At 31.0% G+C, this 18,792-nt stretch overlaps 2 protein-coding genes across 2 annotated transcripts in view; one reads left to right on the top strand and one right to left on the bottom strand.

Annotated features, from left to right (window-relative positions):
- Positions 1-1,508: 1,508 nt before the first annotated feature.
- Positions 1,509-3,444, bottom strand: mRpL17 (mitochondrial ribosomal protein L17). The gene is made up of 3 exons (XM_081988957.1): positions 3,130-3,444; positions 1,850-2,024; positions 1,509-1,791 (listed from the first exon to the last, which is right to left on the bottom strand). The coding sequence occupies exons 1-3, from the start codon at positions 3,325-3,327 to the stop codon at positions 1,538-1,540; spliced, it is 627 nt and encodes a 208-aa protein (XP_081845083.1). The 5' UTR covers positions 3,328-3,444; the 3' UTR covers positions 1,509-1,537.
- A 2,237-nt stretch (positions 3,445-5,681) lies between these two features.
- The window catches only part of LOC145735988 (uncharacterized), a 28,266-nt gene continuing 15,155 nt past the window's right edge, over positions 5,682-18,792 (top strand). The window contains exon 1 of the mRNA XM_081990188.1: positions 5,682-6,069. Within this exon, the coding sequence (XP_081846314.1) occupies positions 5,856-6,069 (214 nt within the window). The 5' untranslated portion in view covers positions 5,682-5,855. The remainder of the gene's footprint in view (positions 6,070-18,792) is intronic.

Here is an 18,792-nt window from a genome sequence, read left to right as displayed (position 1 = left end):
GATAAACCAAAGAAGTAAACGTCACATTCGAAACCGTGTAGGTACGTATGTGTTTATTGCATTATTGCCTCATTCTATTTTTGTATAAATGTCCTGATCAATTTTTCCACTTACAAACAGAGCCGGGCAGTAGCTAGCTACTAAGTAGTTAAGCTACTAACTTAACTACAATTTGGGTAGTTTGTAGTTGTATTCTAGTTACTTTTTCAAATAAGTATCTGTAGCTTTACATTTGAAGTAACTTAAGTTACTGAAGCAGCTTAAATACAGAAAAGTAGCTTAAATATTTAAATAGCTTAACTACATAGATTATTTAACTTTTTTTCATATTTCAAATAGTATACCTACTTTAACAAAATAAGATAAATTATTATGTTGATTAGAAATTTGGTTATACATACAGGGTGACCCAGTGGTTGGTGAAATCCGCAATCGATAGAATGACTAGTAAAATAGTTATGAACCAATTACGCACCCCTGGGTTACCCTGTATTATAATTTGTAAGAAGTTAAAAAGTAATTAGATTAAACCAACTAGTCGCTTTAGTTACTTTGTAGCTTAACTACTTTTTTTCAGAAAGTAGCTATCCAAATTGTGGCTTGAATAATAGAATAAGATTGTAGCTGTAGCTAATTACTTTATTTCAGTAGCTTGCTTACAAAATATTAGACTGATAACAAGAATAGAGGGTTGGTAATATGCGGTCAAAAAGTTGGATTTTTGTGATCTTTCTACCTTCTATAATTAAGAAAACAAAAATGTCCTACCCATGGCTTACCAATAATAAGTATATCAAGTGACAAGCCACACATACGCTATACTAATAAATGCCACACGCCAAACAAAACTTGCACCACAATGTCGTAAATAACGTGATCATTTATGACAGCATAAGCTAACAAAATAAACAGAAAAACTGGATAAAGCTCACCTAAGCGGGCGTCAAAACATTAAACGCATACAAACTATAATCGCGGGCATACATTTATCATTTATAACGGCAATGACGTACGGACATAACTATAATATTTATCAACTGGCCTTTCTCTCTACCATTCCTATTGTTATGATTGGCAGCCGAATCTATTTTCATTTGGGACATTTTGATGAAAGAAACACACATGTTGCTCGATTGTGATGTTTCTCACCATCCCCCAGCGCTATAATTCCTCAAAAATGACTAATAAGAATCCCTTTATAACCGCATTAACACATAAAAAGTCTAAATCCAGAGCCGAAGAATGTTGGCATGGTTAATGACGTCAAACTTTCGAGGTTAGTAGTAACAACTGTCCATTACAGCAAAAGGTATTTCAACAGTCATAAAAACCACAGAAATAAACGAGATTTGTTGTTTACACTATTGACTGCGATTCGATGAACGGCCATTGTAAACTTAATTACCGAAGCTGTCTAAGTTTATTTAGTTGGTAAATTGCTGCAGCGTCAGTAATGAACCAATGTCGGGAAATGGGAGTTTTTTTTGAGTGGTTTCACAGAAAAAAACGAAATTTTACGAATTTATTTAATATAAATTTATTTCACTTCATCACTGCTCTTAGGATCAGTAGTCTCAGGTTTTTTCTCAGTTTCTTCAGATTCATCTATTACAGAAAAGTTTGCTGAGTCAATTCTAGCAGCAATTTCCGCGTATTTTTTAGCTCTGTAAGCTTTCCTAGCCTCGTCCAGCAACACGTTCTGAATTAAATTCCTATTTGAGGTGTTATCAGGTAACAGAGAAGGAAAGGGATTTCCTCTAAGCTCAAGCACAGCTCTGTCAAAGCGAAAATCTAAAAAATACATCCAGCTTACACTGTATCAAACCTTCGCCAAATATCAGTAAATTACCTGGAGTTGGTTTGGGAACACGAAACATTTTAGTATATGCAACATTGTAATTTTCAAATCTAGGCACTAGTACTTTAAATAGTTTGTGAACTAATTGCTTTTCGACCAACCAATAATCAGCCATTTCCATAGTGGATTTGTGACAGTCTCCATATCTTATTGCATCAGAAATAAGCTAGAAATTTACACCACAATTAGTATCAAATACTACGCAAGCACTGATAGAGTAAGCAACAAACCAACCAAATTATACTCTCATATGATGTTTTAGCCACAAATTTTTTGAACTACTTGCTAGCAAGTAGAAAATAGTGTAAGATCCACTAAAACACAAGTTATTCAGCCAGACAAATACAGTTTCTGGTTAGTCAAAGTTCTGTTTTCATAATATAAGTTGGAAACACAATTATGAAAAATTCAGTTTGGTATTGAAAATCTTCAAATTAAGGGCAGTTAGTCAGTGGCCTTGGTAGCTTCTAACCTAATTTTTTCTGAATTTTTCTTCTTAAGGTAACAGAGTTTCAGCTCAAAAGCATTATGGTAACTTATGATCTTTGAAAAAACCATTCTAAAAAAATCAAACATTTTTCAAAAATTCAGTTTGTTTTTGAGAATTTTGAAGTTAAGGGTAATTAGTCAGTGGTCTTAGTGTCTTAGTAGCTTCTAACCTAAAATTTTCAGAATTTTCTTCATTTAGGTAACAGAGTTACAGCTCAAATTCAATATGGTGACTTATGATCTTTGAAAACACAATTAAAACATTTTTCAAAAATTCAGTTGGGTATTGAAAATGTGTCAAGAGTAAATATCTTGCTGAGCTGTTTCTGTTGCTTTGAATACAATTGTTTTCATAATTATTTTGCCTTTTTTCCATGTTACTTAGAAAACTAAGTGGAAAGCACCACTACAATTTTACTTTACACTTACCCACCTAAGTGGATCTGTACAGATATTAATCATTAATTATTTGCTTATTACAAAGCAATATTTTTTTTCGGTTAGAGACTGTTTAATTCACATTTAAAAACAAATAGAAAAGGCAATTTTATATTAATTTAATTACAGGGTGCATAACTTATAACAAATAATAAAATGTAGTCTCCCTTTAAAGTTTAAACTTTGTTACTACTGATTCATTGTAAGAACTGGCAGTCAATAATAGGCAAAATTACTTATAAGATATAACAAACTTCAGGAATTGCATGTGGAAGAGCCGAGGGAAGAGCACTGCTTATTGTCTTTGACTATATTTGATTTATAATATATTTTGTAAATCTTACCCTTTCTGCATATAGTCGAGCCTCAAAAGCCCTGGCATAATTTAACTCAATTCGTTCGTGTTTTATTAATCCAGTAACAGTTTTCCTTAGAATATCCAATCTACCTTCGGGACCTGCAGGACTCCTGAACTTCTTCAGTCTTGGTGGATTAGGGATACGCAAGCGAGATACCAACTTCGAGACGTCTGCCTGATTCATTGTTATGTACTATTTTCTACTATTTCTATAAGCCTGTTAAATAAATTATTACTGAAAATTGGGCAAAATTAGGAATAAAAATAAAGAAATTTGTTAGGTTAAGTTCCAGATTGAGGTTATAATTTTTGATTGACTGTTTTGACAGTTTTAACTAGTGGGCGAGACCAGTTTGCTTCGCACTTTAATGCACAGCCAGCAGACAGAGATAGACAGATGTTAAGAAACAATGGATCAACTATACTTCAAACGTCATCTTTGAAAATCATAGAGGTAATAAGGTCGTTTAGTAGATATGTCAATGGTTACCATTAAATTTCATTATTGTTTTAATGTTTAGTATGCGTATTTATTTAACATAATTATACAATTAGTAATAATAAGTATTCAGTTATTCTGTTTATAATTAGTTATTTACCGCGAATCTTTCACAAAAATTATTCAATTTAAGGTTTCAATTTTCATCCCTTATTGATTTTCAAAAGTAAACCTAAATTGAATAGCTTCTTAATCCGCTAATAGCTTTTTATTTTAATATAATTAAAAGTATACTCTAATAAATTAAGTTATAGTGTCTTATTAAATTAAGACACTCTGTACAGGGTGGTCCAGTTTTAAGTGTGAATAATTCACCTTTCGATAGTACATCAAAAACTAAGATGGTAAAAATTGAAATTAATTTTTCTGACTAATTAATTTTCAAAAATTAGTTTTCAAGACATATCGTGGCATTTAGTGCCAATATTTTTTACTTTCATTATTGAACTTGACTTTTTCTATTATGAATAGTCTTAAACTAGATTTTTCCGTCTTAAAGCACTAAAAACAGTAATAATATCTTAGAAATGGCTCCAATTTTTTGCACCAATGAGTGATACTTCGTGAAGAAGCATCATTTTTAACACTATGGACAGTGTACAAACTGGCTTTCAGGCCTAATCAGTCAAATACTTAGTGAGAATATTTTTGAAATTCGATTTTTCAGGCTAAAAACAGTCTAGATTTTTAAAAAATGCTCGAATTTTTAACACTGAGGTGTCTAGAAGTCAATTTAATAGTGACAAAGCTGAAATGATATTTTTAAGCCTTTTTTGTCTTCAAATTACGAAAACTTACTTTAAATGCTAATTTTAGGCTTCGGATGTCACTTCATTGGTCCAGTCACTTTTCGGTGTCCAAATCAGTTTTCAAGGTTTAAATGTTTGAATTTGTAGTCAAAATTGTAGAAAAAGTAGTTTTTTTATGTCTACAAGTCAATTTTCACAGTTTCAAGTCAATTTGCAGGACTAAATAAGACGTTTAGTTTGTCTAAAAACTGGTTACAAAGACAATTGTTAAGCAAGTCAATTCTCACCATTCTCAAGTCAATTTACTGGTTTCTATGTCAATTTACAAGACTAAAGTTTTCCATTTTGACCGGAAACTATGAAAACTGGCTAGAAACACATTTTTAAGCTGCTTAAGTCAATTTTCACAGTTTTAAGTTGGGTTGGTCTGGTTTTGTGCCTTTGAACAATAACTCAATTATCCGACGAGATGGTGAATACAGGTATAACATTGTTAGAAATCAACTTCCAATATTCCTCAATTTTTGCGGCCATACAAAATCTAGAAAAATTTGTTGAACAGAGGAATAGAAGTATTGAGAGTTGCATACCATTGATAAAATTACACTCTCCATAAGTGTGCAAGCTGCTTAAATCTGAGCTGGGTTGTCAAACCATACAAATTTTCTGAGCGTTGCTGTGAGAGCATCAATTTTGTAGTAAATGTCTCTAATCCCATGTTGGCGGTTACTTAAATGCTACTTATTAGTAGATAGATAGATACACAATCTTTATTTTTTCATACGAAAAAAAGGCTATCGACCACACGTGGTCTTTCTGCCTATGTTTACAGATTTTTAGTTATTTACAATCTTATTTCTAATCAATATTTACAATTACTTATTAGTATTAAGTACAAATGCCTGATTTTCTATAAGCTTCCATTAACTATTTTTTTTTTAATTTGCGTGCACAAAAAAAAAAATGTTAATATAACGTAACCCTGTTTCAATAGGATTACTTACTGGAATATGACCCTATTGATGACAGGTACGATATGGCATAAACAAAATTAAAATGGAATGACGTAACAAAGATGTTTTGAGTGTGACAAATAAATTTGATTTTTGCCATACACGTCAGAAGTGTTGGATAGCTCAGAACATTAAGACAACGTTGTGAATGGAGCTTTTGTCTGTAAATTTTGTGAAAAAGCACAAATAAATCTGGCAACATGAAAATGTACCTCAATCGATTACCCTGCTAGGAGCTTTCGCGCTGGCGCGTTACCTTCCTGCAACGTACCAGCAGCAAACCGCGATCAGCCGATCAGCAGTGTTTATTTGCTTACTTATAATTTGTGGGGCAACCGTGGCCTTTGTTACGCTGCTGTTACGGCACTGGTTAGTTGCACACACGTAATTTTTGCCGGCAAAAATCGGGCGGGCTTTGCGTACAGGGTTTGTCGCGTACGACAATGGTAAGATGACCACCACCACCACCATCAGAAAGTCCTACGGGAACCGAAAATTGTACACTTTTCCGGAAGATTATCCGATCCGCACGCCCCGTCTCAAAAGCGGTTCCGTAAACAATTTAGTGAAAAAAAGTGACGACGTTAACAAGTTGATCAAGTATATCGACGATAATATTGTAGGAAAAAACAATGCATTTTTAGGACCTTTTGGACGACGCAAAGGTAATTTTGTTTTTGGGAAAAATTGTGTCAGTTTGACTAACAAAAAAAATCTGATAATTTGATGGGTAAAAGTTCAATGTTGTGTTTTTCTTATTAAAATTTTGTATATCTAATAATTATTACATAATAAAATGTTTATTTTAAATATTATTTTAAAGAAATAATTATGATTTGCTTGTTGTTACAACATCCAAGATAATTAAAATTATCAGGTTTTAATGGAATTGTTGTGGAGTATATGTTGCCAAGTTACCCATTAAATAATTGGTAATTAACATAAATTGACAGATGAGATGCGAAAAAAATTTACTTAATGGAATTTATATGTAGATTAAACTTGATGGTCAACAACCAAAAAAAAAATTAAAAACATAACATAGAACGTACGCAAAGTGGCACATAACACAAAGTGCAAACAAACAAACAATTACTGATGTTTAAAAAATTAGATACAGGAAGAATGAGATATTATAATAATATTACAATCCCTATTGTTCTTAATAAAGGAAATAGATACTGCAGACATTTAAAAAAAAACTTAAAACAAAAATAACGAAATTAAAAAATAACACAATGAAGGAAAGAAGCAAACTCAATTTTATTGGTGTAAAAACCGTTTTTTGTAAAGTGTTTAATTTTGAATTAAGTTTTTGATAATATTTATTGATGCAGCTTTATTACAAAATACTCAGTCAGGAAAAGATCCAAAAAACACCAGAGTGAATAAAAAACGAAACAGTGAAAATTAAACTTAACCTAATAATAAAATATTCGCTTGCAAACGACAAAACACATAACAACTTAATAAATTTTAATTGTTATTTTGACTTTGTTGTTTTAATCGTTGACGCGTTATTTTGGATTAAAGATGCCAATTTTGGAGAAACACGTGTTAATGCATTTTAATCAGTCAGTTTTCCTGCGTAGTCTATTTTATATATTTTTTTCTAGATTAATAATCAATAATTTGTTATAACAGCAATAGTTTTGCTTTATTAGAACTCTGATACTAGTATTTTGCATTATCTGATCATACACCTTCAACAGCTTTGCCTTTTAACTACATTTGGAAAACCTTGTATATTAAACACAATTTGCTTGTTATATTGTTGTGAAATTGAAGAAATAGTAAAGTAAACTTCATAGCTGTGTTATTATGAAAAGTTATTTATCTGCTGCTACCATGTATAATATGTAACATTGGTAGTTTAAAATTCCATTGTTATTTTAAAAGTTAATCAAATAATCTACTTCAGTCAAGTACATAAACTTAATAGGAAAACCAGAATAGACAAAGTGATGGCAGAAAATGCCTAAATAATGCTCTTGTTTTTTTGTTAATTAACTAATTCCACCAAGTCTGCCTAGGAAAATTTATGTACACTAATCCGATTTCGTTTCAACATCTCGTAATCCTTGTGTTTACCTTAATTTTGATCTCTTATGAACCACTAAATATACAATTTTTATTTATAATAACACTACTAACACTAATAGATCACTATTTAACTAACACTAATAGATCAGTACAACTGGCTAGAAACATGCCAAGAAATTGAGCAAGACAAGAGTAAATCCTACTAGCTAAATCCCCATTTTCCAAGCTTTTTTATTACATAACTTCCACGATATACCATGGTTTTTAGAGCATTAATACGCAGACGATACTGCACTTGTTGTACATTAACTGTGACGTCATATTGAAATTTGCTTAAGTCTTAGATTACACCATTTACACAGGTAGTTTAGAAAATATCACTTGGATTTTAGAAAATATAATCTCAGAACTTAAAAATTGTATTTCAGTATCGTAAATTTGATTTTAGAAAGCGTGAGTTGGATTTCAGATTAGTCTCTTGTATTTCAGAAAAGGTCTGTTGGATATTAGTTATTTTAATTTCAGAATTTGTCACGTGTATTTTGAAAAAAGTTATTTCAATTTCAGAATTTTATTATGTTTCTGTGTGTTTATTAGTCCATTTTTTTAATTTAATATCAGCGAATTGTTCTATATGTAGTAACAATTACGAGTTACAAAACGCCAACAAGAATAACTTTGTCAATGAATACAAAATTTACATCCAAACTGGCATATCTTCATTTGCTAAAACTTTTAATAACTTTGTAACAATGACAGCACAATTACCTTTCACAAATGATTTCTGATATACAACTTTAATTTTCCAAATTACAAATACAAAAAAGTCAAAAATCCAACTGATTTTTTCTGAAATTGAAAGAAACTATTCTAAAATACAATTTGCAAGTTCTAAAATCAAAGTTCTTATTTAAATATTGAATGTACCGTTTCCGAAATACAAATGATATTTCTAAAATCCATCACATGCTTTCTAAATTACATATGTAAATGGTGTAGTTCTCAAAATTTTCTTTGATATTTTGTGGTTGCCGGCTTCAAATTCTGTATTTTTTTTTAAAAAAAGGCTCTTATGACTTTTTTTGTGTAAAAAGATCAAAAGGGCCAAATTTGGCAAGCTCACAAAATGCTTTAGAATATAACAATTTTTTTCCTAAACTTTACATTTAATTTCAACCATACAAGCTGATTGCTCATGTTGTTATTTACTTAATAAGCAGACAGCTGGTTGTTTGATGAAATTGCCACGTCATATTTATCATAAGTTGAAGAAATCCCACTTCATTAGAACAAAAGAAAAAACAAAACAAACAAATAAATTCAAATTTGTCTGCGCCCTTGGTTAACTAAACTAGCATCACAAACAAGTCCAATGACACACGAGCTAAGGTTATTATTATTACTATTTAAAAAAATAGTGTAATAAATCTCATTCACACTACGTTCGAGGATCGTTTCCTAACTTTTCGAACGCGTTCTAAATTTACGTCTTTGACCGTGACCACACCCAAGGATGTTTGGATCCCGAATCTGGAAACTTAACCAGCTTGCTATTTATTGTTGTTGATAATAAAAATTTCAGCACTTCTCGACTGTGTGGGACGTTAAAATAATAAGCTGCTTTGTTAATAATAATCAGAGTGAATTACAATAATTTACAAGTAGGTTGCAAAATATGTTTGTTCTGATGGCCCACGAAAAATCCGTGTTTACTGATCGCCACCACCCGTATATTGATCCACTTCCTTTTTAATGCAGACCGCAAACCAGTCAAACAATGACATCATTGCTAAAATTGAACCATGATGATGACGATTGGGGGACAAATAAAGGTATCTCCAACACGCAAAGATCTTTATAACCAACGTGGTGGAAACGCTCGACTAATTAGAGCACGCAGAGGAAATTCAACGGGAAGAAAAGCATTTCCATCCGCACTTGCTTAATTTATATTAAGGAACATGTAAACAGATTTAAGATTTAACACCAGATCAAAGATAGGAAACGGAGTGTAGTGAATAGAATGTGGCAGGAAACGGTGGCAGTTACGTCATCAATCGTGGTCACGATTTCAACCTTTGCCGTTTGAATACGTTATAACTGCGAGAAACGAATGGAAAAAAAAGGAAAGCTTTTTAGTTGGGTGGTCATGTTTGGTTTTTTTCTATTGAAATTCCATATCATAGCCTATTTAGTGAAGATAAAGATTTGCTTGTACTACACTTAAAAGTTGTGGATTACTTAGCAGAAAACTGTTTCCAGCACACGTCTTCCAAATCAAATTGTCATGCAAAACACTTTTTGGAAAAACAAAATACTGTGACTAGACTGGATGTTCAAATTACTCATAAATATAGTAAATTACTTGCTTTGTTCATTACAGCACTGGAAATTGTGGATTACTTAGCCTAAAAAACTGTTTCCTACACACTGGTTCTATTACAATTTAACAACCACAAACAATTATTTTCCAAACACTTTGTAAAGAAACAAGAAATTATGATTAGACTGGATGTTCAATTATTCAGTAAATTACTTGCTTTCTTCATTATTACACTAAAAATTGTGGATAACTTAGCCTAAAAAACTGTTTCCTGCACACTGGTTACAATTTAACAACCACAAACATAATTATTTTCCAAATACTTTGTAAAGAAACAAGAGATTGTAATTAGTCTGGATGTTCAATTACTCAGTAAATTACTTGCTTTCTTCATTACTACACTAAAATGTGTGGATTGCTTAACAGAAAACTGTTTCCAGCACACTTCTTCCAAACCAAATTGTCATGCAAAACACTTTTTGGAAAAACAAAATACTGTGACTAGACTGGATGTTCAAATTACTCACAAATATAGTAAATTACTTGCTTTTTTCGTTACTTTATTGAAATTTGTGGATTACTTAGCCAAAAACAGTTCTTGGCACACTTTTTCTAATTCAATTAGTCATCAACAAACTTGCAATGCACTTTGTGGAAAAACATGAGACTGTGCAGTGCAGGATGTTTAAATTGCATACAAATATAAGAAATTACTTGCTTTCTTCATTACTACACTGAAAATTGTGGATTGTAAAACTTTTATTTTTTAAAACTTCACATCTTACTTATACAGGGTGATCCAAATTGATTGTAGCATTCAACTGTGAAAAGTACATAAAAAATCATATTACTTCAAAATGATGAACAAGCATGCTAAATTTCATATGAGTTTGTTAATTAAGATGAAAAAACTTTTTTCCTGGGGCATATACTTGCTCCGAAAGAGGATAATTTTTCAACATATAATGGCACTTTGGTGTTTTTTTTGTATGTTCTTTCTACCCTTTAAGTATCCTAGAATCAATTTGGACCACTCTGTAGATGTTGGAGAAAACTTAATTAAGACAAAACGCCGTTTTTATATATTTTGATTTTTTTTTTATTATAAAAGTATTTAAAAAAACAGTAGTTCTAATTTAAACTTAACCTAACCTGAGAAAAAGAAAAGTATACAAGATAATATCAAATTTTACTTAATAATTCAAAAAATTACAATAGAGACAGTGTAAAACTGTGAAAAACTTTGAAAATGCCAGTTATCAAAAAAATGCCAAAATCAAATGTTGAATGTCCCAAAAAGAAAATTTTGAAAATAGCAAATTTAAGTAGCATAATCACAAAAAATCTAAGTGAGACATTTTTCAAAAATATTCTTTTTCTACGTTTTTGGGTCATAATGGTACTTTTAGTCAATTCTAATCTAACCTAACCATTGTATTTTTAGTGAGTAATTGTATAATCCCAGCGTTTTCTACGAATTTAAAAAAATGTTAATTTCCTGAAGGTTCAACCAATGTTTTGAGCATTAGCAAAACAAAGAAATATTATACAGAGATTATTTACATTACTATAACAATTGGTATTGTTCTTGATATTGTTAGCCTTTGGACGACATAAAAGAAGAGTTCATACCTGCTGTGTGCAAAAGCACAAGTTTTTCTGAAACTTATGAAAGAAGTCAAAAATATTTAGTTAATTTTAGAGTCTCTCAAACTCAATGCTTAGAAACTATTCATATAATCCAGTTATTAAGAATTAAAGTAAATGGTGATTCAAAATTGTTCAGAAAATAATGAAAAAAATATTAAATTGAAATAGCAAATTAAAATTTGACCTATTTTACCTATAAAAACTACTTAACAAAGCCGAATTGAGGAGTAGTGCGATATGGTTATTTCAGATTTTCTAGCTAAAAAACAATGTTTCTTGACATTTTGAGGAAACAAAAGTTTTCCAGTGGAAGTTTCGGTATTAAATTTGGCAACTTTTCCCTAATTTAACGTAGATTTTACGTTTAGTTCATGATCTTCTTGCCCGTTATATATTTTTTCTTTAAGGATATATGAAAGTTGTCAACTAGTAACAAAAATGCACAATTACTCTGACTGAAGTTTTTTGGTTCTAATTTGTCGTCCCAATGGTGCAATTAATCAAACTGCTTTTAAGTCAGACTAATATATGAGAAACATTATTTTTTAATGTTTGGATAGTGTCCACAAACTTTAGGGAAATGTTGGCTGAGTAGCTACGACGTAGTCTTGAATTATGGTTCCGCTTATTCTCTGTATTTCGTTATTTCTGTATGTTAGACAATTATTGTGGCAAAAACGAATTTCAAACGTTTAATATTGTTTATTGTAAAGGATTTCAATCACTTTAATTTCTTTTATAGGGTTGTCCTCTAAAGTGCTTAATTATATTTCCATATGTAGATTTTGAAATAAATGTATTTCCTGCAACTGTACTAATCATTCATCAGGCTTTTCTCGAGAAAACTTGCTAAACATTTTGGCACCAATAATAAATTTTGCAACTATGTAATTTGTAGCTAGCAATCAGTGAAGCTGCTTGCGACCTTGTAGTTTAGTATGTTTATTTGTTCTATCACTGTTATCAGAGTCGACATTTCCAAAGTCAAATAAGGTGTAGAAACATTGAAAACGTCCATGTAAACATCTTCATCCAGCCTGGTAAATACAAGGCGACTCGTGCTGACTTTGAAATTCTTTCTACTTGATATTTCCGATGGGCTTTTTATTACATTATTTGCTGATTCGCACATGGAAGGTCTTTTAGTCTTCAAACGTACACTTAAGCACGTGTAATGGTCTTGTTTAATTCAAACATGAATGAATTTGTTATGGGAAAACAACAGAACAAACAACTCGGTTCATTGTACATATGCGATGTTAAAATATCAATAAACTGCTCAACACACGTAAAAACACAGTTATCTAACTTATTATTTGTTTATCTAAAAATTATAAGCCAGACCGCTTGGAAACGGCAAACATATGGTTGGAATAATAATAAAAGCGTTTTGATAATCATTTTTGATGCTGATGGTTAATTTGTATTCGGTGCTGCACATTTCAAAATATTGAACGTGAAAATGGTGACTAATTGATTGAATTTAAGTTGATTAAAACGTGCCAAGTTTCTTGTACATCGCCAAAAACTCGGTTGATTCTGGTCCAAGAACAACTCACAATAATTATCATTTATTGTATATGACTCAGAGTGTGACTTTTGCGTGTTAAAGGGTCATTTTTATTAAAACCATTAAAAACAGTGAACTTGCGTCACGTATCCACAACTTAACCAAAGGTCAAACGATTTCCAATAAAGTGTCCAATTTTCCGGCTTGTTTCACACTGATAATCAGCAAGAATAGTTATTTTCCTAACAAGTGAGGAATGTGTCATTTTCCCTCACGCTGACTGAAGTTGCTTTCTGCACGTGATAGGAACATCATTTTTTCTACGATCCAATAATTGAAAATAAATGATAAATTAAAATTCAAAAATAAATTTGTAATAATAGTGAATTTAGCAATATTGTTCTTTTATACATATTCATATTATGTATGTAACTAAAATATAACAGTACATTAAAAATATTAAGTAGAAAAATAAAACTCTAATAGATTGTTACTAATATTAATAAATTAACTATTATTGGCTTTTTGTAACTTTATAGTACACGAAACCTAAATTAACATAATTTAATTTTTCCACCCTAGTGCGGGAAAGTAATTTCATTTGGCACTAGTGCGGGAAACAAAAATATCGCAAGAATGTTAACACGCTCGTAGAAAAAATATTTTCATCAAAACAACCTCTTATGGAAATTTCCTTAGGTAATCCCAAATCAAAGATAAATTAATGTCCTAGGAATATTTGTGTGTTTATGTGAAATTTGTAGTAAACAGAATGAAGGTTTTATGGAAATTTAAACTTTCTAGTTGTATTGATAAGGTTCAAATTGCCTAACCAATAATTTTTTATGCGCTCAAACTAGAGACCCTCCAATTGAGTTGAGGGATTTGCGAGGTGCTGGAGTTTTGAAATTATAACACTTATTGTCAAATTTATCACGTATATTACACTTGCAATATTGCTATTGCTTAAGACAATTTGTTACGCTTTAAGAGAAATATTGCTGAACCCCTAAAAATAGTTCTTAGTAAATCTGATGGGTTATAAATGAAATTGCTCTTGGGACATATCTGGCATTGATTCATAAGTTGTTGGACTTTGACAACACTAGTTTTTAAAAATGATGAGAAAGAATACTTGCCACAATTTTTTTAATTTTAAACCCCTACGTTCCTGAAACCGACACCATCATTTATGTGTAGTACATTATGTAGACTTTAGAACCTTCTAGCTCCTGAAGATGGGTAATTATGTGCCCGAAACATATGTCGAGCAACCGTTTGTATTTAATAAAGGGACTTTGCCTGACCAATACTGCTGATAATTGATTGCCGTTATAGCGCATAAATTTAACGTTTATATGTGAAAAAAATTAAATATGCAAAGCAAGCACACAACACAAAATAGTAAACATGTTTTTACGTATAGAATGATTCAGGAAGACAAGCGTATAATTCTAGAACAAAACTAATTTATTAAAATATTTATTATTTTCAAATCCATTCACTTTACTGATTTCAGATTTTGTCAAAGTAAAAAATATTGATTTTCTACTAATTAGTATTACTATTAGTACTGTTTTTACATTAGATTTTATTTAAGATTTCTTATCGTGTTTAGTTCTCTTATGGTTTATTTATTCATAAACTTTGTAGAACCAAGTTTTGTTATATGTTTTTTTTACATTTCTATTGAGTAGAAAAATATAGAAACAATTAAATATTGCACTTTAGCTAAAGCAAATACAGTTCTATTACACAATGTTATTTAAAATTTTAATAAACGATTAATTCAACGTTTAAAACAGTCGCATTAACTTCACTTTTCTGATCTGGGCAGTTTCGGTCTCAAAAGCACTAAATTACCAGGAAAATTTATTATGATCAAAGAATTAAGGCCCCACTGTATTTAAGTGTATTAAACTAAATTTAAACCGCTCAGGAATTGTTACAACATTTTTCTTAGATGCTGCGGGCTAAGTTTACAATAACTATTTGATTAAGGTGGTTAAAGCAGAGGAAAATATTGAGTATAAGGTATTATTCAAGTAAAACACACAACCAATCTAATTTAAGTAATTTCGTTGCTGCTCTATTTTTATTAGGAGTTTTCGGGAGAGGCGGACACGTCAATCATCGTTTGTGTATGACAACGAAAAATGGTTACAAAGTTCGTCAACCTTTAATTTTTGCGGTCAAGGAAAATGTTTCCAATTCAATACAATTTAGTTAATTAGCCAAGTTTTTATCGAATTTAGGGAATGTTTAAGTCACGTGATTGGTCACAGTCTAAAGCTTTTAGTTCAATGTTATTAGATTTGGCTAACCTTGCTCGAATTACGTCGTACACGTTTGCCCTATCCCTTTTCTGTTTTATCCTTTTCCTTCCAAGGTCGTTTTAGGAGGAGACACGTGGAGTTAAAATCGATATTTGTGTGATTTTTAAAACGTAATAAACATTCAGCCACTCGGTGTAATAAAGATAACTTGTTATCAGTGCTTTGCTAGATTTTCCCAGACAACTAACGGTTGGCTTACTGTCCTGCAAACTCAGAATCCCACATCCTTATTCAGCCCAGACGATTGCAATTAGTGGTTTACCATTAAAAAAAACTTGAACACTCGCTATAAAAGTAACCAATTGACCACTATATGCCTTCATCTAGCGCACATTCACTGAATTCCCTCACAGTCTAACCTTAATTTCGTATTCCGCACACCTGCGGTGTTAAAAGCTCAAAAAAATTGCGAAATCTCCAACGTTCTCCAATAAATTTATGTAATATCGACATTCTTTTGCAATAACTCTTTTCTATTCTTTGTCTGTGTGAATTGGTCTCATTATCATGTAATTATAGCAATTGATATTTTCCCGGAAAAAGTACAAACAAACCTTGATTTGTCTCTAAATTGTTTGTTAATTAATGCCATACCCCAAAAATGCAGAAGTAAAAACGGTTTGAGAGTGTTAATTTACGCACAAAAAAACACTTTGATTTTTTTAATTTTTTGGAAAAAAGATGAACGAGTTTTAGCTCATTTTGTAGTATTTTCCATGATTTTTGGAAAGTACTTTGTTTCAATAAAAGTATGAAAAAAGATTACCCAAATAAATTGATTCTGAAAATTGCACAACATTGCATTTTCAACCCTTCTTCTTGTTACGCCCATAGTTTGCTAAATTTTTCAGATTTTGTGTTGCCAAATACAATTTTTCAGAGTCATTCTCTTACAAAACATCATAATTTCAGTAATTTTAGTCCTGTTATACTAAAAGTGTAGAAAACATAGTTCCCAAACACCAGAAGTTCCAAAAAATCAATTCGTAGAACCTCTTTGACATCCAACAACTAAAACAGAATAGTAAATGAAGAACAGAATTTTGAAGGTGTTTTTTACACAAAAAGTAACTATTCGAGAAATTTTGATTGAAAAAATTTCTAATACAAAACTTATCAGTTCTAAATTGTTCCAACAATCATTGGATATAGTAAAAGCCTTTTGATTAGATTAAAATTGAATCCTAAAAATGCATAGTAGACAACTAATGCACTTTTACCTTTAAACTTTTTGAGTCACGTAGACTGCTAAAAGACAGATTTATTGGCGTTCTATTGACATCCTGGAAGAGCAAAACTTGGCACAAATAAAAAGATACCACAAAGTCCATAGGGAAATTATTCAGCACAGCAGACACGTGGAGACGAACATATAAATGCAATTGCGATCAATAAGTTAATTGCACGTTGACACATTGTTCTGCGTTTTTTTCGCGGTGGTTATTTGGCTTGGTTTGCTGGTTTTCTACCAGGAAGTTAAAATAAACTTGTTTGTTCATATTTTAACCCATAAACATGTTTCATAATCTGGGGCCAAATCGGTTTTAAAAATGAGTCATAACGGCATAGTGTGCTTTTTCGAGTTATTTTTAGCTTTCATTGTTTTAGGTGTAATTAATTTTTAAGCGGTCTCGTCAACAATTTTATTCTTGAACACTTACTTGTAAAATGCAGTTTCATTCCAAGAAAGTTGATATTAATAATCGCTTTCTACGAAACCAGAAAAACCTTGTTCAACTATGCAATTTTAGCAAATTTATCCTTGTAAAGTTCAAACGTGCTATTCATTAATTATTGATATTGCACAAGTGCCGTAACGCAATTATTTGTCTAGTCTAGGTATTTATTTAGCTGTATCAATTCCTCATTGTTGGTGATTATAACCCGGATCATGATTGTTACGCACACTTTTAATTTAGTAATTGTTTAGCACAATTACTTTGTAGATTTTATTTTTTCTTTAACCTAAAGTGAGTATTCCGAAAGTTTGTCAAACTTTTCCTCTTTTATTTTTACTGAATTAGTGTAGGTCATAAAAAAACGTTCAACCTGTCCATTATAAGCAAATAGGTCAAATGAGTAGACTGATTGGAAAATAAATTTCACGAAACGTGTTTAATCCAAAAAAATTCAGTCAGTTTCAACACAAAAGGCTTGTCTTGAAATGTTTTTTACCTCCTGTCACACCCAAAATGATTGAACATATACAGGGCGTTCAAAAAAAGAAACAAAAACATAAGAAAGCATTTAAAAAAATTATGTACAACATGTTATTGCCTAAACCACTGCTATATAATATAATAAAACAAAAAAAGTCTAACAAAAAAAAAAAACAAACTAAAATTAGTGTAAAATTAAAAGTAACATTTTTTGACCATCTAAAATGCAGTTTATGCTACACACAGACACATCAGCTAATTTAATTTTAATCTAAAAAAAATCTTGATTGTCCACAGACTAATATTACTCTAAGTATATCCGGATTTTTTTTACATTATTATACGCATATTTTATAAACAGATTTTTTTGTACAATTCATGACGTAAAACATTCAAATAACTACTACAATTTTGGACTAAAGATTGTTCCTGTGAGTTATCAACTCTCTAAAAATGAATATTTTTTTCACTTCTAAAAGCCTACTCCATCGAGCTATTAATGATATCTTTTAGTTATAATATCAACAGTTTAATATTACATAGGAACTCATAAAATACGTCTAGATTTACATTGGAATATTGCCCAGATTTCTGTTGCTATTATTTCATTCAAATTGTTGCAATTTGTCTTATATACAAGGTGTCCCATAATGTTGAAAAAGTAAACTGTGTCTCTCTGGAAAATAATTATAACCTCCTGTATTTTTTTTCCCTGACCGAATTCAGCATCAAAGGTCTAAACGAAAAAATTGTAGCTAGTTAAATTCTTTACCAAAACGTTAGACGTTTTGTCCTTAAGGGCCTCGGAAGGGAGATATTTGCTTAGAGCTGTTTAGTGAGCGCAAAATGTCTGAAGGTCTACTTACGGAAGTTCAGGAAAATGTTGAAAGACAAAAATCTAAAAGGGACATTTTGTCCCAATGGAGATATTTGCTTAGAAAAATCTAGCAATACAAATAATGTAGAAAATCCAAGAAGCCACAAAACCTGCGTTAAGGACATTAACCCAAAGCCTCAAAATAGAGCCTCAGACTACACATCTATAATAGAGCAATACAACTGGGTTTGTTGGCCTAGTCACCACCCAAAACCAAAGGGATCGAGCAAGAAAAACACATTTGTGCAAGAAAACAAACCTATAAACTGTATTTAGTGTTGTAGTTATTAATAGTGTTATCGTTTTGTAACTCTAACTCTAATTGCCAAAACTGCATTTGTGTATCGCATCAGCTAACACTATAAAGGCGTTGTTGCTATAAAAGTATACATAATAATGCAATGGCAATGAAAATACAAAATCGTATATTTTTACGATTATGTGCCGTAGACCAATTGAATTAGCATTGTTTAGCTACGCCAGATAATGG

This window comes from Ips typographus, linkage group LG11 (genome assembly GCF_016097725.1).
Source record: "Ips typographus isolate SLU linkage group LG11, UJ_Ityp_2.0, whole genome shotgun sequence".
Lineage (NCBI taxonomy): Eukaryota > Metazoa > Arthropoda > Insecta > Coleoptera > Curculionidae > Ips > Ips typographus.
Note: the sequence above shows the minus strand (reverse complement) of the source record. Positions and strands in the feature narration are given on the sequence as shown.